The 26,399-nt window shown below is 45.2% G+C and overlaps 1 protein-coding gene across 2 annotated transcripts in view; it reads right to left on the bottom strand.

The window, feature by feature from the left end:
• The window catches only part of iars1 (isoleucyl-tRNA synthetase 1), a 295,901-nt gene that overhangs the window by 167,113 nt on the left and 102,389 nt on the right, over positions 1-26,399 (bottom strand). For both annotated transcript variants that reach the window (XM_070895389.1, XM_070895388.1), the window contains exon 14: positions 7,231-7,357. In XM_070895389.1, coding sequence (XP_070751490.1) covers positions 7,231-7,357 — 127 coding nt within the window. The remainder of the gene's footprint in view (positions 1-7,230; positions 7,358-26,399) is intronic.

Consider the following 26,399-nt stretch of genomic DNA (forward strand, 5'->3'; position numbering starts at 1 on the left):
CTCCCACTCTAGTAATGCCATCTGGAACACCGCGCCTCCCACTCTAGTGCTGCCGTTTGGAACATTGAGCATCCCACCATCCCAGCCCGCGGCTCCCATGTAGTGGTGCCGCGAGGCAGACCCAGGCAGAGCAGAAGGAAATTGGAGACATGCTCTCCTGAGATGCAGCGAGCAACAGATACGGCTCAGGTTGTGGCATTGGGTATGGAGACCAATGAGCTTACCCGATCACTCATCGGTGGCGTCAGTGCAGTGGGTGAAGAGGTGACGGTCCTGACGGGAGAAATAACAGTAATGACACGGGAAATGAGGGAGGAAATGTCCGAGGGAGTGCAATCGACGGCACAGGCCGTCAAGGAGGGCATGCAAGTGACGGCACAGGCCATCATGGAGGGCCTGGGTGAGGTAGCTGCTGCAATAAGGGCACAAAGCACGGCCAATCAAATGACACCCCCATGAAGAAGTGAACATTCACTGAGATATGGGTGAGACATGGTTGCAGCCTCTTTGCCGCTTTTGTTCCTGTCCTTGATGTAACTGTAGTAACGTTTTTCAAATTGAAATTGTTTTCTAAGTTTTGTAACTTTACAACTTATAAGTGATCTTAGGGTTTTTAAGTGATCTTACAGTGTAAATGCTCTCAGATTTTGTATCTTGTTTAATTTTGCACCTAAAAAGTGATCTTGAAGTTTAAGTGATCTTAAGAGTATAAGATTTTTCACATTGAAATTGTTTTGTAACTTTACAAATTTGTAAGTCATCTTAAAGTTTTTAAATGATCTTCAAGAGTCATATTTAAAAAGTAACGTTTGATACAAATATTTTATTACACTAACGTTAACTTTTCAATAAAATATTTTTTCATAAAAACTGAATCATGTTCCATTAACGCAACACAACATAGGAACAACTCCAAAAAATGAACATGTCCATGCGCAATAGTTGTCGCATAGCCCTCGGGCATCAGTAATTGAAGCGTTCACGGATGAGCTGCTGGCGCAGGGCTCGAGCAATCGTTAAAGGAGCACGATGGACGACCCTCCTCCGACCTCGTGCTCCGGCATCAGTCACTTGCATGCTTTCCTGATCGTCGTCATCATCCTCATCCTGCTTTTCCAAATTACTATCATCAGGCACTGGCCCCTCATGTGGGTCTTCTGGTTCCACGACCAGCTCCTGCTGCCTCATGCATTGGACAGAGCAAGGAGCCGAACTGCTGCTGCTCCTGGTTCTCTCACCGGACCTGGCCACCTCCCGCCCTCGCTCTCTGCCAGGTCCGCCTCGCTCTTCTCCCACCCTAAAATGCGCAGGCTCCGGATAGCCACTGTGTCCTCCAATTCTGAGACCGTGAACCGGACACGTTGTATCCCCTGTACAAGAGATTGACCCAATGGCAGAGGGGTTCCAGCTGGCCAAGGAGCTTCTCTGTCACCTTGTTTTTGATCAGCTGCTCGTGACTTCAGTGGATCCCTTGAAATCTTCTCATGATCCCTACAGGGCCACGGACCACCCGTTGAGAACCCCCACCCTAGACTGTGCTCGAATATTGGAGTAGGGCATGAACCCAGGGGCTAGCTCAGAAGAAAGATAGTTACGACTGAGCCAAGCACTCGCTCTCGGTAAGTACCGCTACAGGTGTTGAAGAAGCTTCTAAAAGCTGTTTTAGCAATCCAAGCCATCTACCTCAATTAGCATATTGGCAATGAAAAGTCACTTTAAATGAGCAAAAGTTAAACTGTATTACAATTAGCTGTGCCTCTGGGAAATAATACGTGTTGCTATAGCAGAATTTTCCCATACACGAGCTATGGAGTGAGAGAGAGGGGCAAGAGAGAGAGAAGGGGCCAAGATAGAGAGAGAGAGAGAGAGAGAGAGATGGGGTGAGAGATGGGGTGAGAACGCGAGGGGGTGAGAGAGAGCGAGAGAGAGAGAGAGAGAGAGAGAGAGAGAAAGAGAGAAGCCGAGAGAGGGTGAGTGAGAAAGAGAGACTGTGAGAGAGTTGTGGCAAATCCTTGCACTTGGACAAGATAGAAGGAAAAGGTGTTTGTGGCTATTATGAACAAACTGCTTTGGTCTCTCCTGAGCTGCAAATATGCCATCCTGCATGATCTTCCTCCTCCTTTCTCCACCTTCAGAGTTGAAATCAAGAGTCATCACACCAACTCAAATTTTCCCAGCTTCAAAAAAAAAACATACCTCCCCGATTCTATTCTTTGCTTGGCATTATCTTACCACTATTTCTCCATTCATCTCATTTTGCATTGTTGGCTTGACCATAGGTTTTTTATTTTTTTTTAAATAAAGCTCTCATGCTGGCTATACAAATCATGTATTTCACTATATTCTTGCCTTCATACTCAGAACACTACAAGACTATGTAAACTCATACTGATAATGTGCCTGTCTTTCAAGAAGATTTTTTTTTAAGTTCCATTTAGAAAATCTCGCTTATTTCATTAAAATGTCTTGTAAGCCAAAAAAGCAGCAGTGGAATAAAGTTAGTGGTCTGAAACACACCACCTATCAGGCAAAAAAAAGGAAGCATGAAGATAGAAATCGGAACCAAGGGCTCAAGTTTCAGCCTGAGTTGTTCCGATTTTTTTGGAGCAACTAGTTTAGAATGGAGCAGCTTAGAAATTGCAATGCTCAGCATTAAGTTTGCTCCAGTTCTAGTCAGTTAGAATAGTTTCATTTTAGAACAGATTTTTTTCCAAAAGGGGGCATGTCCAGCCACTTATGCCTGTTTTGCAAGTTTAGGCAGTGAAAACTTACTCCAAACTAACTTAGAATGGAGTAAGTGTAGATTTTTGTACGCTCAGAAAAACCTTGCCTACACTTAGAAATCAGGCGTAAGGAACGAGAGATGGGGGGGGGGGGGGGGAGGGAGGGGAAGGGAAGTTTACAAACATTAAATACTTCACTTTTACAAATAAAGAGCCATCATCAATAATAAATGATAAATAAATCAATAAATCAACCAATAAATCAAAAAAACATTTTTTTTAATTTTAAAAAATGTTCAAATAATTTTAAAAATAATTTTTTAAAAATCAATAAAAAATTAAGATTCTACTCACCTACTGCAGCACCGGGAGCCCTCCAACAGCGTGCTGGGACGGGGACCACCCCCCCCCCTCGGAGATGCCGGTCAAGCGGGCCCCGCCGCTGCTGACGACGCCACTTCGGACGGGGCCCGCACCCAGCGAGATGATCGCCGCCACCGAGGATTTTGGGCGGGGCCCGCCCCCAGCGAGATGCCGGGCAGGCAGGCCCCGCCGCTGACGAGGTAAGAGATATCAGGCCACTTGGCGGGGATAGGGGCGACATCCCTTCGGCCAGGGATCGGGTCATCGCCCGGAGACAGATGTGCTGGGCGAATCAGGAGCTACTGCGCACGCGCGCAGCTGCCGGCACTGTTTTTGGCGCAAGGCTGTAGCTCCGACCCTAGCAGCTCCTGCTGCGCTGTGCCGAGCTGGAAATGGGCCGACAGATATTGGAGAATCGCGAGGTATGTATTCGGCGCAATTTCTATTCTACAAATTAGGCGGGCCTCTCCGATGTGCACTGTTCTAGCGGGGGTCCGAAACTTGAGCCCAATGAGGGGAAATTAAGAAGAAAAGTTGAGCTCCCAAATGGTCAGTAAATACATTCCCTGGCAGTTTACTGACCTATACAGATTAGGGATGTTCCAGGCTAATCCTCAATCTCTTGCAAAGTTACCTGATCTCTGCTGGGACAACAGAGAGAAATTATTAACCAAAGTGCAGCCAGGTTGGGGGACAGTAAAAGAAGTGGGGGTCGGAGGTGGGCAAAATCAGGGAGAGTCACACCCCAGATATCGAGCATTAGCACTTTCTCTCGAGTCAGAAGGTCATGGGTTCAAGCGCACACCAGAGACTTGAGCACATAATCGAGGCTGGCATTGCAGTACACTATTGAGGGAATGCTGCATTGCCGGAGAAACTACCTTTCAGATGAGATGTTAAACCAAGGCCTAGTCAGGTGGACATAAAAGATCCTGTGACACCATTTGAAGAGGAGCCAGGTGTCCCAGTATTTCCCAACATTTATCCTTGGTGCAACACCACCAAAAACATTTCAACAGATTAAATTAAAACACTGCTGTTTGTGTGACCGTTGTGTGTGTGTAAATTATCTACTGCATTTGCCTATAAAATGACAGTGACAACACTTCAAAAGTAATTCACTGGCTGTGAATAGCCTGACAAAAGGTCATCGACCTGCAACGTTAACTCTGTTTCTCTCTCCACAGATGCTGCCTGATCTGCTGAGTATTTCCAGCATTTTGTGCTTTTTAAAGCTCATTTATATTGGCTGCTGATGCAGATGAAATTAGGGATGATTCTGATTTTGTCCCAGATTGAACATCAGTGATTACAGCTCTGGAAGAATGTGCTCTGCAGACAACCCGTATTGCTTATACAGGTTCGACCTCCAAAATCCGGAGTTCCGGAATCCAGAATGTTCCAGAATCCGGACACCGGGCCGATCCGTGGCGGGGTCGTCCGGATACCGGAAAATGTTCCGATATCCGGACTCCCCCCGCCTCGGCGAACCGACTTCGCCCCGGCCCGACTGCGCCACGACTTCGTCCGCCCCGACCTCGCCCCAAGCCCCCCTCCCTCCCCTTTACCTCGGCTGTCTGACCCCACCTACCTCGGGCCAGACAAGGAACTCCTCCGCGGCAGCGGGCCCCGCCCAATCAGGTCCTCTTCGGCAGGGCCCGCCCGATCAGGTCCTCTTCGGCAGGGCCCGCCCAATCAGGTCCTCTTCGGCAGGGCCCGCCCGATCAGGTCCTCTTCGGCAGGGTCCGCGGGAACATCTCCTCGGCAGGGCCCGCCCGATCAGGTCCTCTTCGGCAGGGTCCGCGGGAACATCTCCCCGGCAGGGTTACGCGCAAACAACTCCATGGCAGCGGGGCCCCGCCCGAACACTCAAACAGCTCATCGACGAGCAACCCTCTCCACCAACGCCCCCCCGCCGGCCCCTTTTCTGAAATTCCGAAATCTGGAAATCCCCGAACCTGGGCTCGGGTGTTTCCGGATTCGTGACGTCAGAAAGATGTTCCAAAATCCGACAAAACGCAAAATCTAGAACGCCCTCGGTCCCGAGGGTTTCGGATTTGGGACGCTGCACCTGGACTTTAAAAGAAGCACACACCACAAATGGGAGACATTCCAGTCTTATTATTTTTCCGACAAGTGGTCTCTGATGATAATGTCATTGGGAAAGTTGAAGTGAATTTAAAAAAACGGAAACTTAAAATTTTAAAAACTGTTCAGCAAATCCTTTAGTTCAATATAATTTTGAACAAACGATCATGGCAACAAAATGACGAATAACTCTTCTACCCTCTTCTTTCCCCAAGATGAAAATCGTGTTCCTTTAGGATGGCATTGGACTTCAATATAGAATGCCATACATATTTTTGCAAAATTAAAACAAATTCAACTAAAATTAAATTCTCAGGTCAAACAAAGTTTACCACAGCAAAAGAACTGCCCTTTCGTGAATGAGTCAGGCTGTAAAATCATAATACAGCTACAAATGTTTCAAAATATACAGGATTAAATCTGGAACCTCTTAAAATATACTTCAATGGGCATGTTTCCAAAAACGGAGAATTTTCCTACAACCAGAATGTCTTCGAGTTTCCTGTGCATAGATTTTTTTTAAAGATAAGAATGTTTAAAGATGTTTATCATAAGAAGAGCATTTTGTCCCCCGAGTTGCGTACATTTAGTTCATCAGAAGATTGTGCAGGCCTCAATGCTAAAATAGATTCAATATTTAACTTCCAGATTAGATAACACAACAGAAGTAGAATCTGCCAGAAAGATATGTAAATAATTTGTTTGGAAGTTCAGTTTCATAACAGATTATGCTTTAATATAGATGAGACATCTGCAGGACATATCAGAGAACCATAGAAATTTACAGCACGGAAGGAGGCCATTTTTGCCCATCGTGTCTGTGCCAGCCGACAAAGAGCCATCCAGCCTAATCCCACTTTCCAGCTCTGGGTCCATAGCCCTGTAGGTTACCGCACTTCAAGTACACATCCAAGTACTTTTTAAATGTGGTGAGGGGTTCTGACTCTACCACCCTTTCAGGCAGTGAGTTCCAGACCCCCACCCTCTGGGTGAAGGAGGGAGGGAGATAGGAAATGTCTGGTCACGATGCTTCAGTCATCGTGAATGTGGGGCAGGTTTGATGTACCAGCTGGTCTTTCCCTGCCCATCATTTTTGTATGTTTCGTATCAATACCTTTTCATAGCATCTAATTTCTAATGGATGCCTCCATTCCTAGCCCTGTAATGTGACACAAGTATGATTCATTCATTGCACTGAGTTCTCTATCTTGGGTGCACTGTTGTGGGAAGGCATCAAGGAAAGACCAGAAGCCTCTCCACAAGAAAAGTAGAAAGACACTGAAGGAATGTCATCCTAAAATCATGTTCATATAACACCCACCAGCCAATTCACAGTGGCATTGGTGGAGGCATGGGAGCAAATCGCCCCTACTTCTGTAGTCTGAATATGCTCTGGGAATCCAAGGAGAATGGAAAGCAAGTAAAGGGTTTAATTTGGACAAGTAAATAAAACCAACATTGTAGATATTTATTAAAATATAGTTATTGATTGAAAGCCACAAACTGCAAGGCATGTTAAAATAATTTTATATTTAGACATAAGGAAGGACTTTTTCCTATTTATCCCCATTTTATTCTCAGTGCTGGTACAGCCAGGTCAAATACCTCGTCACAAGTAGGATGGGCAGGTGACCTCCACTCAGCCTGCCATCATACCACTATCTGCAGCCACGTGGTTTTGTGAAAGCCACCTAATGAGGACTTCCCTGCCTATTTCCCTCTCTTTTATAAAGGAGATGCTCTACTTCCTGTTGCCACATCGTTACACAGGCTGGCTCAGATTAGCAATTGAGGGGGTTGAGATTGGGGGGGAGGGGGGGGGGGGGAGAAGGGAGGATGAAATGCATACAGTATTAATGCACAGTACCATCAAAATCGTATTTCAGTCTAGTCAACTGATATGATGGTCGGAAACTTTACCTTTGAAAATATCAATCTCTTGTACTTCATTTTCTTTAAACAAAGTATCTTAGAAACATTTTAAGATTTCTGGGAACCTGAATTACTTATTTTTTATTTTAGGCACAATATCTAGTTAGTTCACTTCATTACTCACCTCCTCAAAGTCTTCACTAACCCATAATGGGATGGGAGTGCCCCAATATCTGTTCCGAGAAATGGCCCAATCACGTGCATCCTTCAACCAATTTCCAAACCTCTTTTCTCTGACAAATTCTGGTACCCTGTGAGTGCAAATTAAATGATTACTTAGGATAAATAAAAACATTATTTTTGTGTTATTTCAGTTTATATTCAATATTTTCTATCGCCTTGCCTCTGTGTCAGAAGGACACAGGTTGAAGCACCGCTCCAGAGACCTGAGCGCATAATGGGCTGGAATTCACTGCAATGGCGATGTCAGCGATGAACACCATAAGCAAGACCGCTGTGCTTCCCGATCCTCCAGTGGCAAATTTACGCCACAATTTGCTGGAAAAATAAGTAGAATATGCTGCAGCAAGATTAGCTGTGGATCGGGAGCGGCACAGCCAATGGCTGAAGCAATGCTACTTGGGCCTGAAAATGTTTCAAATAGACGTTTGAAGGTTGAACTGATGGGCAGAAACAAGCACAAGTTCAAATTATAGAGAGCTGATGAGCCTCAAGGCCTTTAAAAAAAAATAACTGTCCGATTAGTTCATTAGATAGAACAGTGACCACCCGCTTTGCATTGAGGCTGTGCAAACAACAAGAAAACCAGAAGCTTTCAGTTTTTAATTGCTCAAGCAGTCTGTAATCCCAGTGCTATTTCTGATTTACTGTTTGGATTTTAATATGGTGTCAATAGGCACACTGTGAGCACTGATGACCACATTCATAATGGATAGGATTGATAATTCAAAAAAAGTCACATTCAGATGGTAGTTTAAGGCAGATATATGTCATTTCTGTTGTTTTCCACTTTGCATCAGTGACGGTCAGAACTGCACCAATGAATATTTTTTTTAAGTACCTAATTGGACAGAGTATAAATCAAGAAATAATGGAGGCTTGTAATAAAAGAATGGCAATAATCATGGACGATTTTAACCTTCATATTGATTGGACAAAGCAAATTGGCCAGGGTAGCCTTGAGGAGGAATTCATAGAGTGCATCCGGGATAGTTTCCTTGAACGGCGTAAGAACATAAGAAATAGGAACAGGAGTAGGCCATATGGCCCCTCAAGCCTGCTCCGCCATTCAATAAGATCATGGCTTATCTGATCATGGACTCAGCTCCACTTCTCTGCCTGCTCCGTATGTTGCGGAACCAGGGAGCAGGCTATCTTAGATCTAGTACTGTGTAATGAGGCAGGATTAATAAATGATCTCATAGCAAAAGATCCTCTCGGAATGAGTGACCATAATATGATTGAATTTCAAATTCAATTGGGTAAGAAAGTTGGTTCACAAACCAGGATCATAAGCTTAAATAAAGGAGACTACAAAGAGATGAGGGCAGAGTTGGCTAAAGCGGACTGGGAAAATAGACGAAAGACTGGGACGGTTGATGAGCAGTGGCAGACAAATAAGGAGATATTTCATAACTCGCAACTAAAATATATCCCAACGAGAAGGAAAAACTGTAAGAGAAGGGATAACCATCCGTGGCTAACTAAGGAAATAAGGGAGGGTATCAAATTGAAAACAAAGGCATACAATATGGCCAAGACTAGTGGGAGGCCAGAGGATTGGAAAATTTTTAAAAGCCAGCAGAGAACGACTAAAAATGATTGGGAGGGGTCATTTAGATTAGAAAGTAAACCAGTGAGCCGGCTGCGTGGGAGCTGCAGAGCCACGCAGCTTAAAGTAAACACTGAAGCACAGATATCTTGGAGGGTTGTGGGACTGAGATAGGGAGAAGGGAGACCACAGAGGGATTTGAAAACAAGGATGAGAATTTTAAAATTGAAGCATTGCTTAACCGGGAGCCAATATAGGTCAGCAAGCACAGGGGCGATGGGTGAACGGGACCAGGTGTGAATTAGGACACGGGCAGCAGAGTTTTGGATGACCTCAAGTTTACGAAGGGTAGAATGTGGGAGGCCATTCAAAATACTACTGGTTCAATGGTCCCACCCACCCCTTCCCTCAACGACTATCTTTTGTCCCACCTGTGACAGAGACTGTGGCTCTCGTATTGGACTGTTCAGCCACCAAAGAACTCACTTCAGGAGTGGAAGCAAGTCTTCCTCGATTCCGAGGGACTGCCTATGATGATGATGATGATGGTTCAAAGCTTTGAGTCAGGTTCCTTCATGCTCCATGATTACAAAGACTGCACGAGGCACTGAAATAGCACCCACTACAGAATTTCTCCCCAGCCAATGATTTCCTTGCCTCATTTTCTCCATTAACTGTGTTGAAATGAATGCTTGTTGTTCAGATTCGAAGTGGTATCAAATGACACCAATCTTTTAATCTCTATTGACATGCAGCTCCTTAATTACATGCATTTCACACCTTGCACAATTCACAAGGTGCAGAGGGATTGCATAATCCCAATGATCTGTTCTTTAATCAATTTGCCTTGCTGGAGCTCAGAGTCAGGTTAGCAAGTGTAAGAAGTGAGTCAGTAATCAAATATTTAAAAATTGGTATCAATTGGTAGCATTCTGATTCAGAACACTAGGTTATTGGTATCCTACTATTTAGCGAAAATCAAGTGAGGTCATCATCATCATCATCGGCAGTCCCTCGGAATCAAGGAAGATTTGCTTCCACTCTTAGCATGAGTCCTTAGGTGGCTGAACAGTCCAATAAGAGAGCCACAGTCCCTGTCACAGGTGGGACTGATAGTCGTTGAGGGAAAGGGTGGGTGGGACAGGTTTGCTGCAGACTCTTTCCGTTGCCTGCGCTTGATTTCTGCATGCTCTCGGCGATGATACTCGAGGTAGCTTAGTGTTAAATGGCAGCTATTGCTGAAAACTAATGAGGACACTCAGGCCAAGCATAATAAACTGCTGCTGAACAAAAGTCATGAATTTAACTATATTTTTATACAGCATTTAAAAAATATTATATTGAGATCAAGATGTTCTCAAACCCTGAACAGACTTGCTGCAGAATCTGCTGTCATGTTGTAGAAATTGGCCAACTAATCTGTCTAATCCTCGAGCCCCAGCTTTCAGTCAGGTTTCCCCGTCACATATGTTCTGACGATGCCACTTTCCATATTAGTGCTTCCGATATGTCTTACTTTTTCCTCAACCATGGATTCCCCTCTACCGTGGTTGACATGGCCCTCAAATGTGTCCGTTCTATTTCCCGCACTTCTGCTCTCACCTTCCCCTCCCTCCCAGAACCACAATAGGGTTCCCCTTGTCCTCACCTTTCACCCTACCAGCTTCCAAGTTCAACGAATCATCTTCCGCCATTTCTGCCACCTCCAGCGTGATCCCACCACCAAACACATCTTTCCCTCCCTCTCCTTTTAGCATTCTGATGGGACCGCTCCCTCTGCGACACCCTGGTCCACTCCTAATCACCCCTTCCCCTGGCACGTCCCGTGCAAGCGCACAAGGTGCCCTTTTACCTCCTCCCTTCCCACTGTCCAGGGCTCCAAACACTCCTTCCAGGTGAAACAGCAATTTACTTGTACTTCTTTCAATTTAGTTCCAGTTGTCTGTCACTTTAATTCTCCGCTCCCACTCTGACCTCTCCGTCCTCGGCCTCTTGCACTGTTGCAATGAAGCTCAACGCAAGCTCAAGGAACAGCACCTCATCTTTCGTTTCGGCACTTTACAGCCTTCTGGACTTAACATCGAGTTCAACCAATTCAAACCATAACCTCTGCCCCTATTTTTCTTATATTTTGGGGGGCTTTTTTTCGCTTTTCACAGCAGCTCTTGATGATTCTGCCATCTCCATTTACACCCTATCTAGACATCTTTTGTTTCTTAACTTGTCCTGTTACCATCTTCTTTTGCCTTGCACCATCATTACTTTTGTCTCTTAATCTTTTCTGCCTTCCATTCCATCACAGACCTTCCCCTTTGTTCTTTCCTTCCCCTCCCTCCCTGCCCCTACACTTGCTTAAACTCCTGTTACATTTCTAACTTTTTCCAGTTCGAACGAAGGGTCAGCATCCTGAAACGTTAACTCTGTTTATCTCTCCACAGATGCTGCCTGACCTGCTGAATATTTAAGAACATAAGAAATAGGAGCTGGAGTAGGCCATTTGATCTCTCGAGCCTGCTCCGCCTTTCAATAAGATCATGGCTGATCTGATCTTGGGCTCAATTTCCCTACCCGCTCCCCATAACCCTTCACTCCCTTAGTGTTAAAAAATCTATCTCCACCTTAAATATATTCAATGACCTAACCTCCACAGCATTCTGGGGCAGAGAATTCCAGATTTACAACCCTCTGAGAAAAGAAATTCCTTACCTCAGTTCTAAATGGGCGACCCCTTCTTCTGAAACTGTGCCCCCTAGTTGTAGATTCCCCCACGAGTGGAAACATCCTCTCTGCAGCTACCTTGTCGAGCCCCCTCAGTATCTTATATGTTTCAATAAGATTACCTCTCATTCTTCTAAACTCCAATGAATATAGGCCCAACCTGCTCAACCTTTCTTCATAAGTCAACTCCTTCATCTCAGGAATTTCTGAACTGCCTCCAATGCAAGTATATCCTTCTTTAAATAAGGAGACCAAAACTGTACGTGGTAGGCCTGGGTTTTTAATCTGGTTTTTGCCTCTCCCAGGAGATCACATGGCTCCGGTTGGGGTGGAATGTAAATGTTTTTAGTATAAGGGGTGTTGCAGTGGTGTGCGGCGGATTGGTTGAGCTGGGTACTCTTTGCCTTTCCGTCATTGTTCATGGGTTTGTATGTAACCTTTCGGGCTGCTGACCAAGGGCCGTGCGGCTCTGTCGGCCGGCGCAGACATGATGGGCCGAAATGGCCTCCTTCAGCGCTGCAAATTTCTATGTTTCTACTCTAGGTGTGGTTTCACCTATACCCTGTACAGTTGTAGCAGCACCTCTGCTTTTAAACTCCATCCCCCTTGCAATAAAGACCAACATTCTATTTGCCTTCCTGATTACATGCTGTACCTGCATACTAACTTTCTGTGCACAAGAATCCACAGGTCCCTCTGTACTGTACTGCAGCATTTTGTAATCTCTCTCCATTTGAATCATAATTTGCTTTTTGATTTTTCCTGCCAAAGTGGATAACCTCACAATTTCCACCATATTTTGGTTTTAGTTCAGATTCCAGCATCCGCAGTATTTTGCTTTCGTGTCCCCAAGTTAATTGTTCTTCCCAAGTTTAAAATTGAAAAATAAAGGCAAGGGACAGCTACAAAAATACTGTTCTTTGAAATGCAAGTACTTCAGCTTGTGGACTTCAGTATTTCATTTCCACTCTTGATTTCTTCCATCAAATAATGACAAAAAAAATTACTACATTATTGTTTTTTTTTTAAATAAAATGTTATTGACTGATATGCAGATATCAAGCTATTTGATCAACAAATCTTTAATTTTGAATGAAGCTGGACGAATGTTAGATCATTTGGAGATTTAATCATTTTTAATAGGCTAGGTCTCCTGATTCCCCAAAGTTTTTCCACCATTTACAAGGCACAAGTCAGGAGTGTGATGGAATATTCTCCACTTGCCTGGATGAGTGCAGCTCCAATAACACTCATGAACCTCAGCACCACCCCAGGACAAAGCAGCCCGCTTGATTGGCACCTGATCCACCACATTAAAAACATTCACTCCCTCCACCACTGGCGAACCATGGCTACAGTGTGCATCATCTACAAGATGCACTGCAGCAACTCGCCAAGGCTTCTTCAACAGCACCTCTCAAATCACGACGTCTACCACCTAGAAGGACAAGGGCAGCAGGCGCATGGAAACACCATCACCTCCATGTTCCCCTCCAAGTCACACACCATCCTGACTTGGAAATGTACTGCCGTTCCTTCATCGCTGTTGGGTCAAAATCCTGGAACTCTCTCCCTAACAGTACAGGTACTATGGGAGTACCTTCATCATCGTCGTAGGCAGTCCCTCGAAGCGAGGATGACTTGCTTCCACGCCAAAAAGGGATGAGTCCACAGATGTTTCAATGAAGGACCTAATATTCCAGAACGCGAACTACATCTTGGGAGGGTGGAAGATGACTGTGCTTGGATTTTTTTTTAACATGTGGTGGTCATTGTACACCAGCCACCACATGAGCTTGACAGAGCTTGGTGTTGGTCCAGTGGCAAGGTTTACCCAAGGCGAACAGGAGACCAGCTCTGCTGCATGGACCGAGCGTGCACACATATCACAGTGTGGCTGGCCCGTGCTGCCCCTGGGCCCTCACCTCTTCTGGGCCCCAGACTCATGCCTCTCCTGGGCCCCGGTCACGTCCATCTAAATACTCTTGCCACTCCTGCGCCCCTCCTGCTGTGCCTGCCCGCACTGCAATCAGCGACCTGGCTTTGCAGCCGTCGCCCTCCTGCAACAGCACGCGATGCTCCCTGCAGTGGTATGCCGCCGCACGCTGCTCCCTCTAATGGCCTTGCAGGCCGGGACCCCGCCGATTTCTGGGCCGGGCTGCCACACGCTGCTCCCTCCAATGGTCCCAGCCTGTTGATGACCTTCACCACATGGACTGCAGCGGTTCAAGAAGGTGGCTCACCACCATCTTCTCAAGCGCAATTAGGGATAGACAATAAATCCAGGCCTTGCCAGTGATGCCCACATCCCAGGAACTAATTTTAAAAAGTAGGTAAATAATGCATTGCACCAAAGAGCTTAAACGTGCACCCCTCTGCTAAACTTTTCCCACGATATAGTGTCGCGAGTCAGTTCTAAGTAAAGGTCCGAAATTCAATATGAACTTTTCTTCTCGTTTTATATCTTTGGCATATTTAAGTAAGTTACTTTGGCTGTTGCCCACATCAAACATAAATGTACAGAGGAGGTCATCAGTATCCAATTCTCAAATGTAACGCTCAACTTGTGTTGAATTATAACTTCATTTGACCTACTATGGATTTCATGTTCTATTTAAATAAATCAACATAGGAAATAGCAATTTGGCACTTTTACAATTGCTTGCCTTTTTATCCATCCGCACATCAAATGCAGCTAATTATAGCTCTTGGTGAAGTCAGTCATATAACTGCTGCAATGACTGCGAATGATTTGAATTCGGAGAAAAAGCCATTTTATGTTATATCTTCTAAAGTGAGATATTAAAGCAAAATGTAAAAGACATGTGAATGCATACGAACACTGCCGAAAAATTTCAGTCGTCAAACTTTTATTCATGGTACAGAAACATTTCAGATACCTTTTTTTTTTCCACTCTTAACTATCCCCTCAGGTTGCACTCATTATGTCCCCTCAGGCAAATGTGAACACCTCTATAGCCTCTGCCAATACTGCTCTGTGGGTGAAGTGAGGTTGAGGAGCAATACTAAAATATGACCAGAAGTATAATCACTGACTATTTTCCTTTCCTTCAACTTGCGTCCACTCAGTGATGCATTTGATGACCAGACCAAAATTGGCAAATTACTGTCTAGCATAAATCACAGTTGTTACAGCCAGAACTGGGATTTCAGTTTGCCGGAATCTAAATCTGACAGAATCTTTACTGAAACAGGAGAACCATATGCAAATACTTATAAGAAGAAAGTTTAATTTTGAGTTGTGAAATCATATTGTTTAGGACTACAACTAAACTTAACTGATGAATGCCACCATCAGACATCTCTTTTCAGAAAAGCCGCATCTTATTTACTCATTCCTCAAAGCTCAATCCCCGTTCTAACTCCAGGGTTTGTTTTGGTCAGCTAGATGTCCGAAATAGTTGAAATTTCATCACTATAATTAAGCAACTCCCAAACCAATATACTACAAAATCCACACAGGTAGGAATCTTAGTTTGCCTACAATGGATGCACACGTTCGCCTTGTAAACGATTCATTCCACTTACCCAAGTCGAGAGAGTTTAGGAGCAGATTGGCAACAACAGCAACCAAGATTTAGGGACCCCCAAATGTGTACAGGGCTACTGCTGGGGAGTAACTAGAAAAAGCCATGCAGCTTACCACCACAGAATAGTCATAAGCTGCTTGCTGCTTGTTCAGACAGTAACATTTTATCTCAGGATGTCGTATCTGCCTTTCTAGGTTCCTTGGAGAACCAGACTGGATAATCAATTATCAACAGTACCTGGACCTGCCTGGCCGACAGATCAGATTACCAAGTCTGCCATGGAAAGTTGACTGTTCCCTTGGTAGACAAAGGTTGAACCTTTGTTAGGCAGACACCATAAACTAGGAACTCTTGACCAGAGACATGATGCAATCATAAATGTGTGGCTGAATTGGGCCATTCTTCTTAGTTAGCATTTTTTTCAGCATACCATCGACATACCAATTGGTGTTTTGATGAGTCCTTGTGTCTGGTAAGTGGCATTAACTTTGGCAGCAAATCAGTTATTTGAAGTGTAAACCCTTTTTTTTTTATAAAAAAGATTTCTCTATTCAATCTCAATCTTTCACTATCCCCAAATGACAACCAGCTGCATTACCTCGTTCTCCACTGGGATTACACTCCTCTCAAATTCCAAGTTAAAGACAAGAACCGTCACTCTTTTAAGATACATTATTTAATTTTATTAGCATTTATATTTTTATCACTTCCTTGGTACTTTTTCCAAAAATAAAATTGATGGGGGGGGAGGGGCGTAGGGGAGAGTTTTTTCAGGCATTAATTCCACAAAATGCAGGACAAATCCAACCTGAGCAATTACCGCCCTATCAGCCTACTCCCAATTATCAGCAAACTGATGAAAGGAGTTGTCAAAAGTGCTATCAAGTGGTACTTACTCACTTAAGCCAACTCTACTGAAATAGATTTTATGTAAATTCCTTACAATAGAAACAGAAAATTCTGGAGATTCAGAATGCTAAAGAACCTGTTGTACAAGAGAAAAATGGGTTAACATTTAGAATGCAGACTCTTCTGTTTTGCAGATTACTACACCATTAACTGCCTCTTTGTGATAGGAACCAACATTTCTCCCCCCCTCCCCCATCTTGTTGAGTCCTATAAAAAGGAGCCTGGTAACCTTCCAGCTCTAGAGCGGCCTACACCCAAAATATAAACTTTTCTCTTTTCAGAAGCTGCTACATATTTCCAGCATTTTCTGTTTCGACTAAATATTTCTAATATTTGCAGCTTTTTTTTTTTTACACACGTCAACAGTTTCTTACATTGGCCTACACTTATACCAGGCTCCACTAACACACCCTTAGTTGAGACATAACCTGAGGTTTGTACTGGACACTTTTAAGATAGGTCCAGCCATCCCTCATGGACAACCCCAGCAGCGTCACACTGCTATCGTTGCCCAGGAGCTCAGACGCTTCGATGTTAACATCGCCACCTGGCGGGCAGGGAAAGGCCAGCTCAAAGAGCAAGGTGGTGGTTACACCTTCTTCTGGAAAGGCAAACCAGAGGAAGAATGCCGCCTCCACGGAGTGGGCTTCACCATCAAGAATGAGCTGGTGGGCCTTGCGGGATAAGCAAACGTCTCACTCTAGCCCGGAACCAGTGCGTTATGGTCATCAGCGCATACGCCCCAACACTGGACATTATAGGAGACCAAAGAGGAATTCTACTCCAGCCTCGAACAATTCCTGTCCTGAGTCCCAACGGTCGACAAGCTGATCCTTCTTGCCAATTTCAACGCCAGAGTCGGAAAGGACACAGACCTCTGGGGTGGTGTGATCAGCAGAGAGGGGGTAAGGAAAACCAACTCCAGCGCCACTCTGCCTAGACCATGGCTTTGTCATTACCAACACCTTGTTCTGACAGAGGGACAAGTACAAGACATCATGGCAGCATCCGCGCTCCAAGCACTGGCATCTGCTCGACTATGTCATCGTCTGAGGGACCACAAGGACATGCGCACCACCCGCACCATGACAGGAGCTGATGATTGCTGGACGGACCACCGCCTAATCCGCTCTGTCATTATCAATGTAGCCCCAAGCATAGGCCTTAGGCTAAACATCCGTAAGACAAAGGTCCTCCACCAGCTGTCCTCGCCACACAGCACTGCCCCTCAGTCATCAAGATCCACGGCGCAGCTCTCGACAATGTGGACTATTTTGCATAGCTTGTGAGCCTCTTATCAACAAAAGCAGACATTGATGAGGAGATCCAACACCGCCTCCAGTGCGCCAGTGCAGCCTTCGGCCGCCTGAGGAAAAGAGTGTTCAAAGACCAGGCCCTCAAATCTACCACCAAGCTCATGGTCTACAGGGCTGTAGTAATATCCACCCTCCTGGATGGCTCAGAGGCATGGACGATGTACAGAAGACACCTCAAGTCGCTGGAGATATATCACCAATGATGTCTCCGCAAGATCCTACAAATCCCCTGGGAGGACAAGCGCACCAACATCAGTGTCCTCGTCCAGGCTAACATCCCCAGCATTGAAGCACTGATCACACTCGATCAGCTTCGCTGGGCAGGCCACATAGTTCACATGCCAGACACAAGACTCCCAAAGCAAGTGCTCTATGTGGAGCTCCTTTACGGCAAATGAACCAAAGGTGGGCAGTGGAAATGTTACAAGGACACCCTCAAAGCCTCCCTGCTAAAGTGCGACATCACCACTGACACCTGGGAGTCCCTGGCCAAAGACCGCCCGAAGTGGAGAAAGTGCATCCGGGAGGGCGTTGAGCACTTCGAGTCTCAACGCCGAGAGCGTGCAGAAATCAAGCGCAGGCAGCGGAAAGAGTGTGTAGCAAACCAGTCCCACCAGTCCCACCCACCCCTTCCCTCAACGACTATCTGTCCCACCTGTGACAGAGTCTACCGCTCTCGTATTGGACTGTTCAGCCACCAAAGAACTCACTTCAGGAGTCGAAGCAAGTCTTCTTCGATTCCGAGGGACTGCCTATGATGATAATGATGAGCCCCTAAATAGCGACGGTAACAAAAACAATGCCACAGGAAAATCAATGCAGAGGCACTCAAAGATCTTGTTAAGAAAGCCCTATTCAGCCAGTGCCTCACGGCCAATCCGGTGACCCTTGATAACCCAGAGACGCAGAGTGCCCACAGCGCCTGGTCTACCCTCAAGGCCTCCATAATCAGCACCTGCGAAGAGACGCTCGGTCACTCAACCAGGAAACACCAAGACTTGTTTGACGAAAACGACCAGGAAATCCAGGAAATAATTAGCCGCAAGCGCACGGCATTTCTGAACTTAAAGCAGCAACCCAACACGAGGGCAAGAAAGCAGCTCTCAGACGACTGAAGGCCGAGGTCCAACAAAAAACCCGCGACCTAAAAAACAGATGATGGGTGGAGAAAGCACAAGAGATCCAGCAGTTAGCCAACAATCACGACGTGCGTGGATTCTTCAGCGCAGTCAAAACCACCTATGGCCCAAGCAACCAAGGCCCTCCTCCACTGCTGGCCAAGAACGCGGAGGACAGAGAAGCAGTCAGTGCCTGTTGGAAGGAGCATTTTGAAGATCTCCTTAACCGAGATTCTTGTCTTCGACGCAAGTGTCCTCGACTCTATCCCATAGCATGCTACCCGCCACGATCTCAGCACAACCCCAGCCCGGCACGAGGTAGAAAAGGCCAACCATCAGCTGAAGAACAAGAAGGCAACAGGAGCAGATGGAATTTCCGCCGAAGCATTAAAGCATGGCGGAGAAGCACTTTTGGCACAAATACATGACCTAATTTCTCTTATCTGGAAGGCAGAGAGCATGCCAAGAGATCTCAGGGACACTATAACCGTGACCACCTTCAAAAAAAGGAACAGGTCCGACTGCAGTAACTAGAGAGGAATCTCCCTGCTGTCGGCCACAGGGAAAATCATTGCAAGAATCCTCCTCAATCGTCTTCTCTCTGTGGCTGAAGAGCTCCTCCAAGAGTCGCAATGCAGTTTCCATCCACCGAGGGGTACAACGGACATGACCTTCACCACGCGACAATGACAAGAGAAATGCAGGGAACAGCACCAACTCTTGTTCATGGTCTTTTTTGATCACACAAAGGCCTTTGACACTCTAAACCATTAGGGATTATGGAGCGTCCTCCTCCGTTTCAGCTGCCCTCAAAAGTTTGTCACCATCCTCCATCTGCTCCACGATGATATGCAAGCCGTGATCCTGACCAATGGATCCACCACAGACCCAATCCACATCCGGACCAGGGCAAGCAGAGCTGTGTCATCGCACCAACACTCTTTTCGATCTTCCTTGCTGCAATGCTACATCTCACCCTTAGCAAGCTCCCCGCCGGAGTGGAGCTAAATTATAGAACAGATGGGAATCTGTTCAACCTCCGCCACTTCCAGGCCAGATCCAAGCTCATCCCATCCTCTCTCATTGAACTACAGTACGCCGACGACGGAGGTCGAACTCCAAGCCATCGTCAACACCTTCACCGAGGCGTGAGCCTTATGCGAAACATCCGTAAGACAAAGGTCGTCTACCAACCTGATCCCGCCACACAGCACGGCCCCCCAGATTATTAAAATCCATGACGAGGCCTTGGACAATGTGGACCATTTTCCATTACTCGGGAGCCTTCTGTCAGCAAGAGCAGACAGTGACGATGAAGTCCAACACCGCCTTCAGTGCGCCAGCACAGCCTTTGGTCTCCTGAGGAAGAATGTGTTGAAGACCTGGACCTCAAATCAGGCACCAAGCTCATGGTCGACAGGGCAATAGTGATACCCGCCCTCCTATATGGCTCAGAGACGTGGACTATATACAGCAGACACCTCAAAGCGCTGGAGGGCAGGAGAAGTACCACCAGCGCTGCCTCCGCAAGATCCTGCAAATCTATTGGCAGGACAGACGCACCAACGTCAGTGTTCTCACTCAGGCCAACATTCCCACCATGCCCAATCAGCTCCGGTGGGTGGGCCACATCGTCTGCATGCCTGACACGAGATTCCCAAAGCAAGCGCTCTATGTGGAGCTTCGGCACGGCAAGCGAGGCCCAGGTGGGCAGGGGAAACAGCTTCAAGAACACCCTCAAAGCCTCCTTGACAAAGTGCAACATCCCAACCGACTCCTGGGAATCCCTGGCCCAAGACCGCCCAGAGTGGAGGAAGAGCATCCGGGAGGGCGCTGAGCAACTCGAGTCCCATCGCTGAGAACAAGCAGAAACCAAGGTAGACAGCGGAAGGTGTGTGCTTCAACCCAGGCTCCCAGACCATCCTTTCCTTCAACCACTATCTGTCCCACCTGTGACAGAGACTGTAGGTTCCGCACTGGATTCCTCAGTCACCCGAGAACTCACTTTTAGAGTGGAAGCAAGTCATCCTCGACTCCGAGGGACTGCCTATGATGATTAAAATTAAGGCTCACTCAAAACTCCACTTTTGTCTTCTCTGTGAAGCTGAGAACAAATAGCATTAAATGGTTCCACCTTGTGGTATAAACTCACATGACACGGAACCAAAAGACGTATGTAAATTCAAACATCTAACCTGCATATAGTACTTGCACACCAACTCTGAGTCCTAAAGTAAAGTGGATTAATTGTACTGCCAATCAAACTCATGCACATAGGACAGTGAAGGTATACCTATTTAGTGATTTGGTTTTACTTCATTGTATTATGAAACCTTGGTGTCATTAATGTTGAACTACGGACAAGTTTTAATAGCAAGGCCAATAAAGTAAGTATTCAGGTGAGTTTCTGCTCCATTTTCACCACCCAGCCTCACTGTTTTTACTCAACCAAAAGAACAAAAGTGTACATGAGATTACAGATGATGCCATTTTGTCTGTCAACAAGAGGCATGTTTTGGAAAGCAGTATTCATTCACCCTTAAGTTTTTTTTAAACTTCCCAGAGACATAGCATTCTGCCATAAGACATTCCCAATCAAAAAAAACTTGTCCACAAAATGTAGTAGCCAAACAGCAGACAAGGCGAGGATTGAATAGAGCAATAAGCTGCACACTTACCATAGATGAGGTACAATTCTACAGCCAAAATGTCAGTAGCATAACCAGGCAAAAAAACACACAACTGATACCTCAAATACAATAGAAAACTATTTTACGGAGAAAAGTAATAAATTAATAAGATAAAATTGATATGATAGCCAAACTGCCTTTTGTTAAATTCCCTTCACTTTAAAAAAAAAGTTGCGATTATTTGGTGGTGCTGATGCACAGTACTGTATTTTACAGTCATTGTATCTAATTAATGTAATACAACACAACACTGAAGTTTGAAAGTCTGATGTTTTGAGTACTACAGTATTAATGCACAAATAATAATCAAATGCATTTCATTCACTTCAAATAAAGTATGAAATTAGTATGAGTAACTGCATATTATGGTTCTTTGTATTTAATACTGGAATATTAACTTTGCTTCCAATAAAGCAAAACTGTAATGGATAAAATAAACAGGACAACCTCAACTGATATTCAACTAATTTAGCTCTATGAACAATGAAAGGCTCCTAATAACTTGATGGTGCAATATATTTTTTAAAATACATTCCAAAACGCGACAGTTTTTAAAAATATCTCTGAAACAAGCCTGTCTCTGAGTTCAATTAACCATTCCCGGTCAACAGTCACCTCAGTTCGGTGTTCCCACCTGGTTTAGTAGTGACAGTTTTAACAATAGCACTAATTCTATCCAGAAGTCATCAAAGATGCAAGGGACTGCAGGAAACTTTGTTACCCAAAAATAATCAATCTCATCCACATCATCTCCTTGATCATCCAGTTATAAGACATCCAAATTTCACCAACACTTGAATTCACTTACACAATTATGCAGTATGAGCAAGCTTCCTACATGCAAATACAATGGTCAGTGGAAAGCTATGGAAGTTTGCGTGCTTGGTATCCTAGCTAGAGTGGAGATAGGTCTGGAATTAAGGCATTTAATATGATTTCTAATAGAGTCACATGTGGGATTTGAATCTAGTCTAGTGCGCTCCTGTTGGCTGAGTGTACAATAACACCACATATTCCCAGACTTGGAAGAACAAATCTAGTCATCTTTCTTGCTATCCAGTGACACATGCAGGAAAGAGCATGTGGATAACAGTTGAGGCAGGATCTACCTTGGTAGTGATGACCTCCTCCAAGGCATAGCCTGGCAACACATGCTGCCGAGTCTGATGAATAGCCACCTGAGTGTGGTACTAGAGGCTGCCAGCTCCTGTGAATCTGACCATGCTCAGGTAGTATCCAATAGGACAGGAGGGGAGAAAATTATTGAAGGTGGGAAGAAATCTAGTCCAAAATCATCTTCAGCTAAATAAACACAGCTAACACTAATGCTTTCAATGTGCTTTGTTCACGGATACAACAATGATCACCACCATCTATTGTGTGGAACTGTTAAATGTTAATAAACTCGTCTAAATGAAAAAGACTATTCACACAGAATAAAAGATTGAGTATTTTATGCTACTTTAAAAGATCTATGGGATTCCAATTATTCAAATCTCTTCTGCTTTTAATTGGTAAATCAGTATGAACTCCATGAATCAAAATTAAGAGTCCTTAAGAGTCATTGTTTGCCTCAATTGACATCGTTGGCACCAATATAACTGCTGTTTCATTTCCACAAGCGCCAAGGGCTCAATTTTCCTCAAAGTTTTATTTTGGCGTACTTGAAGAGTTACGCCCTTTTTTTGGGCTCAAGTACGCCAAATTTTTTTTCTCGAAGTTTCCCTGTTTGATTTCTTCATTTTGGCGCAGCCGAGCCTGTCCTTTAGTTTTGAGAGGGGAGCCTTGAACTGCACCAAAAAGATCGGGTTGCCACGGTAACCAGGAACACAATGCGGGCTGAGGCTGTAAAGTGAAACATACAGCCAGCTCGCAACCTGCACAAGGACATTAAAACACATTGCAGCAACCTCACAAGCACCTTAAAATACATTGCAGCAACTTCACAAGCACAAATACATTGCAGCAACTTACCTCCATTAAATTATTAAAGATGCCGGTGCCGATCCCTGCTCCTATCCCAGGCCGAAAGGCCTCCCGATATGCTCCCCCGCACCTAGCCGTGGCCGAGTGGCCTCCTCCCTCCTGGTCCCGCATCTAGCCCTAACCGAGTGGCCTCCTCCCTCCCGGTTTCACACCTAGCCCTAGCCAAATGGCCTCCCGGTCCGCTCCCCTGCGCCAAGCCCTAGCCAAATGGCCTCCCAGTCCCCTCCCCCGCATCTATCCCAGGCCGAATGGCCTCCTCCTGGTCCGCTCCCCTGTACCTATCCCAGGCTGAATGGCCTCCTCCCTCCCGGTCCCCGCACCTAAAAGGCTTCCCCTCTCTCTCACCTCTCCTGCTGCTGCCGTCCGGGCATTTGCTGCACTTACCTGTGCCGATTTCCTTAACTCTCCAGAAGGTTTTTCTACATACGCTGGCCTAAGAACAACTGGAGGAACTCTCAGCTGGCCAAACTTACCTAAATGGCCAGAATTGGCGTGGGTGGCCTCCTTTGGCGAAAAAAAAACTTACCTAAAATAATCATAACTCACCGAGTTACGCTGGTGCAAATTGATCGGGGAAACTTGGATTTTTTAAAACCTTAGGTCAAAAAAAGTGGTGCAAATCACTGGGTAAAATTGAGCCCCAAATAACAAACAAATTATGCAATTTTCTTTCTTAAAATGAATAAGGCACTGGATACCAATCTAGGTCACCATTTTGAATGTGGGCTACTGAGGAAACTGGTTTGATGCTCCCAACCACATGCAGCTTCAATCCTGTGGCATCCGTTAGTCTACATAACCCAGAGACCAAGGAAAAGGAAACTGGGACTATTTAGAATAGACGTATACTAAATAAAGTAGAAATTTAATTTTATGATTAAGAGGATAATTAGAAAAGCATCATTCTGTAGGGGTGCAGATACTTGATACCAATTTCAAAATCAAAGTACAATCTACACGACATGTCACATTAAGCATAAAAGTTTGATATCAGCAGTGTAAGGACGTTTTTTTCAGCGCAGAGGACGAATGGAATAGAAGGAGAAAGACATATGGACGATCGCAAGGGATCCCCATCTCAATAATAGATTGTACCCCCAACTATTTTATTGTTTACTTGCAACCAAGAAGGTTTTAATATACGTATATACTGTTAGAAAATACAACATTTCCAGAGAATTTGGAAAATACTGGGATAAAGGCTAAACAAAGAAAAGTTTCTGCATCAAAATACAGAAAATGGTTGTCTGATCAAGCCAATAACTGCATAAAGTTCAATTCAAACAAACAGAAATTAAGCTTAAAAAAAATAGATGCAGGACAGGGGACAACTCTGACACACACATACACACACAAACAAGCCAGGATAAGGGGATAACAGGATCTTCCACTGGAACATTCCTTCAAACCAGTTTTAAAAACCATATTGCTATGAGCAGCTGTCAAATTACTGACTTATTTGCAGCTGTTTATTATGACAAAGCAAAGTGTAGCATAACCATTTTTAAGGGTACCTGTAATGTCATGATGGCTGCAAAGCTGCAAGATGTCTGATGATTCATAATTTCCATAATACATGGATGAGACACAATGCATTAATTTCTGCAAGTGAGGGTACTGGAAGTCAAGGCCAGTTACTGAGCTATCAGGGGAATTTTAATCCCCCAAAATTGGTGGGTTTAGATTGGGTGGGATGTTAAAAATGTAAAAATCACAAAGTCAAACCCAACCCACCTTGAACTCGCCAACTTCCGGTTTTAATGGAGGTGGGTTGGGGAGAGGGCGACCAATCCCCTCCCAGGAGGTGAGTGGGCTCATTTAAATATTTTACTGAGGTTGCGTGACTCACATTTTTTCTCCATATTAATTTTGCCCTGGCCGGTCTGATTTACCGGGCCACAGGAGACCCGGCAGATAAAGGGAGGCGTGGACTGCTGGATCCAGTAGATAAGTGGGACAAGGGGAGCAGGAGTGCTTCCCCCAGCCCCTCCAAACCTACCTGTAAACCACTCCCATGATCAGCCGATCCCCACTCCTCCCCAAGCTACGATGCCCCCCGAGCCACGATCCCCCAAAGACCCGGCCTTTCTGATCACTCCCTCCCTCCTCTGGGTTCCCCGGCTGTGACCTCCGATCTCCGCTTCCCCCCCCGCCCCCTGGCCTTTCCGACCTCCCTTCACCACACCTCACACCCGATCTCCCACCACCGTCCTGCTCCCGCCCTTTCTGATGCCTCCATACCTCTTCTTTGCTCTCCTGCTGTGGCCTGGTGACGAAGGCCTAGCCACCAGACAGCCAGCCAGCATCAATCTGACTGGCTGTGGCTGGGAAAAGAGATAAAAAATGTTAATCAGACCCTGCCACTAAATTTGGCAGGCCCCAAGGGAATCCCGTTCTTCCAGATATTCGGAACGCAAAACTGCGCCCCACCCCCACTGACTCCGCTCATATCGGGGCCATCACCTGTGAATCAGAACCAGTGCGTCTATTTCCAAGACTATCAATGACCAAGTTTTTCAATTAAGTTTAATTGTTTAAAAAGGGATGCATTCTAAGACATGCTTCAAGAATAAAGAGTATTAACCTAGAGGATTTCTTTAAGAATTTGAAAATTAGTTTTACTAGAAATGGGAATCATAAGGCATATTGCAACTTCAAAATATAATAGTTCTGCCAACAAATAATCAAGAAATCTCCCCTAAAATTAAGTTGTTGTTCAATTCAAGAATCTTATCAGAAAAGTAGATACAGCTGTATGCAAAGAACTAATATAGACGTGGATTATGTATAGAAAGTACATTTTGTTTTGGGTAGAGACCCATGGGTCATAGAAACAGAGAAAGTAGGTGCAGGAGCAGGCCAGTCGGCCCTTCGAGCCTGCACCACTATTCAATATGATCATGGCTGCTCATGCAACTTCAGTACCCCAATCCTGCCTTCTCTCCATACCTCCTGATCCCTTTAATCATAAAGGCTACATCTAACTCCCTTTTGAATATATCCAACGAACTGGGCTCAACAACTTTCTGTGGTAGAGAATTCCATAGGTTCACAATTCTCTGGGTGAAAATGTTTTTCCTCATCTCGGTTCTATATGGCTTACCCCTTATCCTTAGACTGTGACCCCTGGTTCTGGACCTCCCCAACATTGGGAACATTCTTCCTGCATCTAACCTGTCCAATCCCTTCAGATTTTATCTGCTCTCATTCTTCTAAATTCCAGTGAATATAAGCCTAGTCGATCCAGTCTCTTCATATGTCAGTCCTGCCATC

Source organism: Pristiophorus japonicus, chromosome 12, assembly GCF_044704955.1.
Source record: "Pristiophorus japonicus isolate sPriJap1 chromosome 12, sPriJap1.hap1, whole genome shotgun sequence".
Lineage (NCBI taxonomy): Eukaryota > Metazoa > Chordata > Chondrichthyes > Pristiophoridae > Pristiophorus > Pristiophorus japonicus.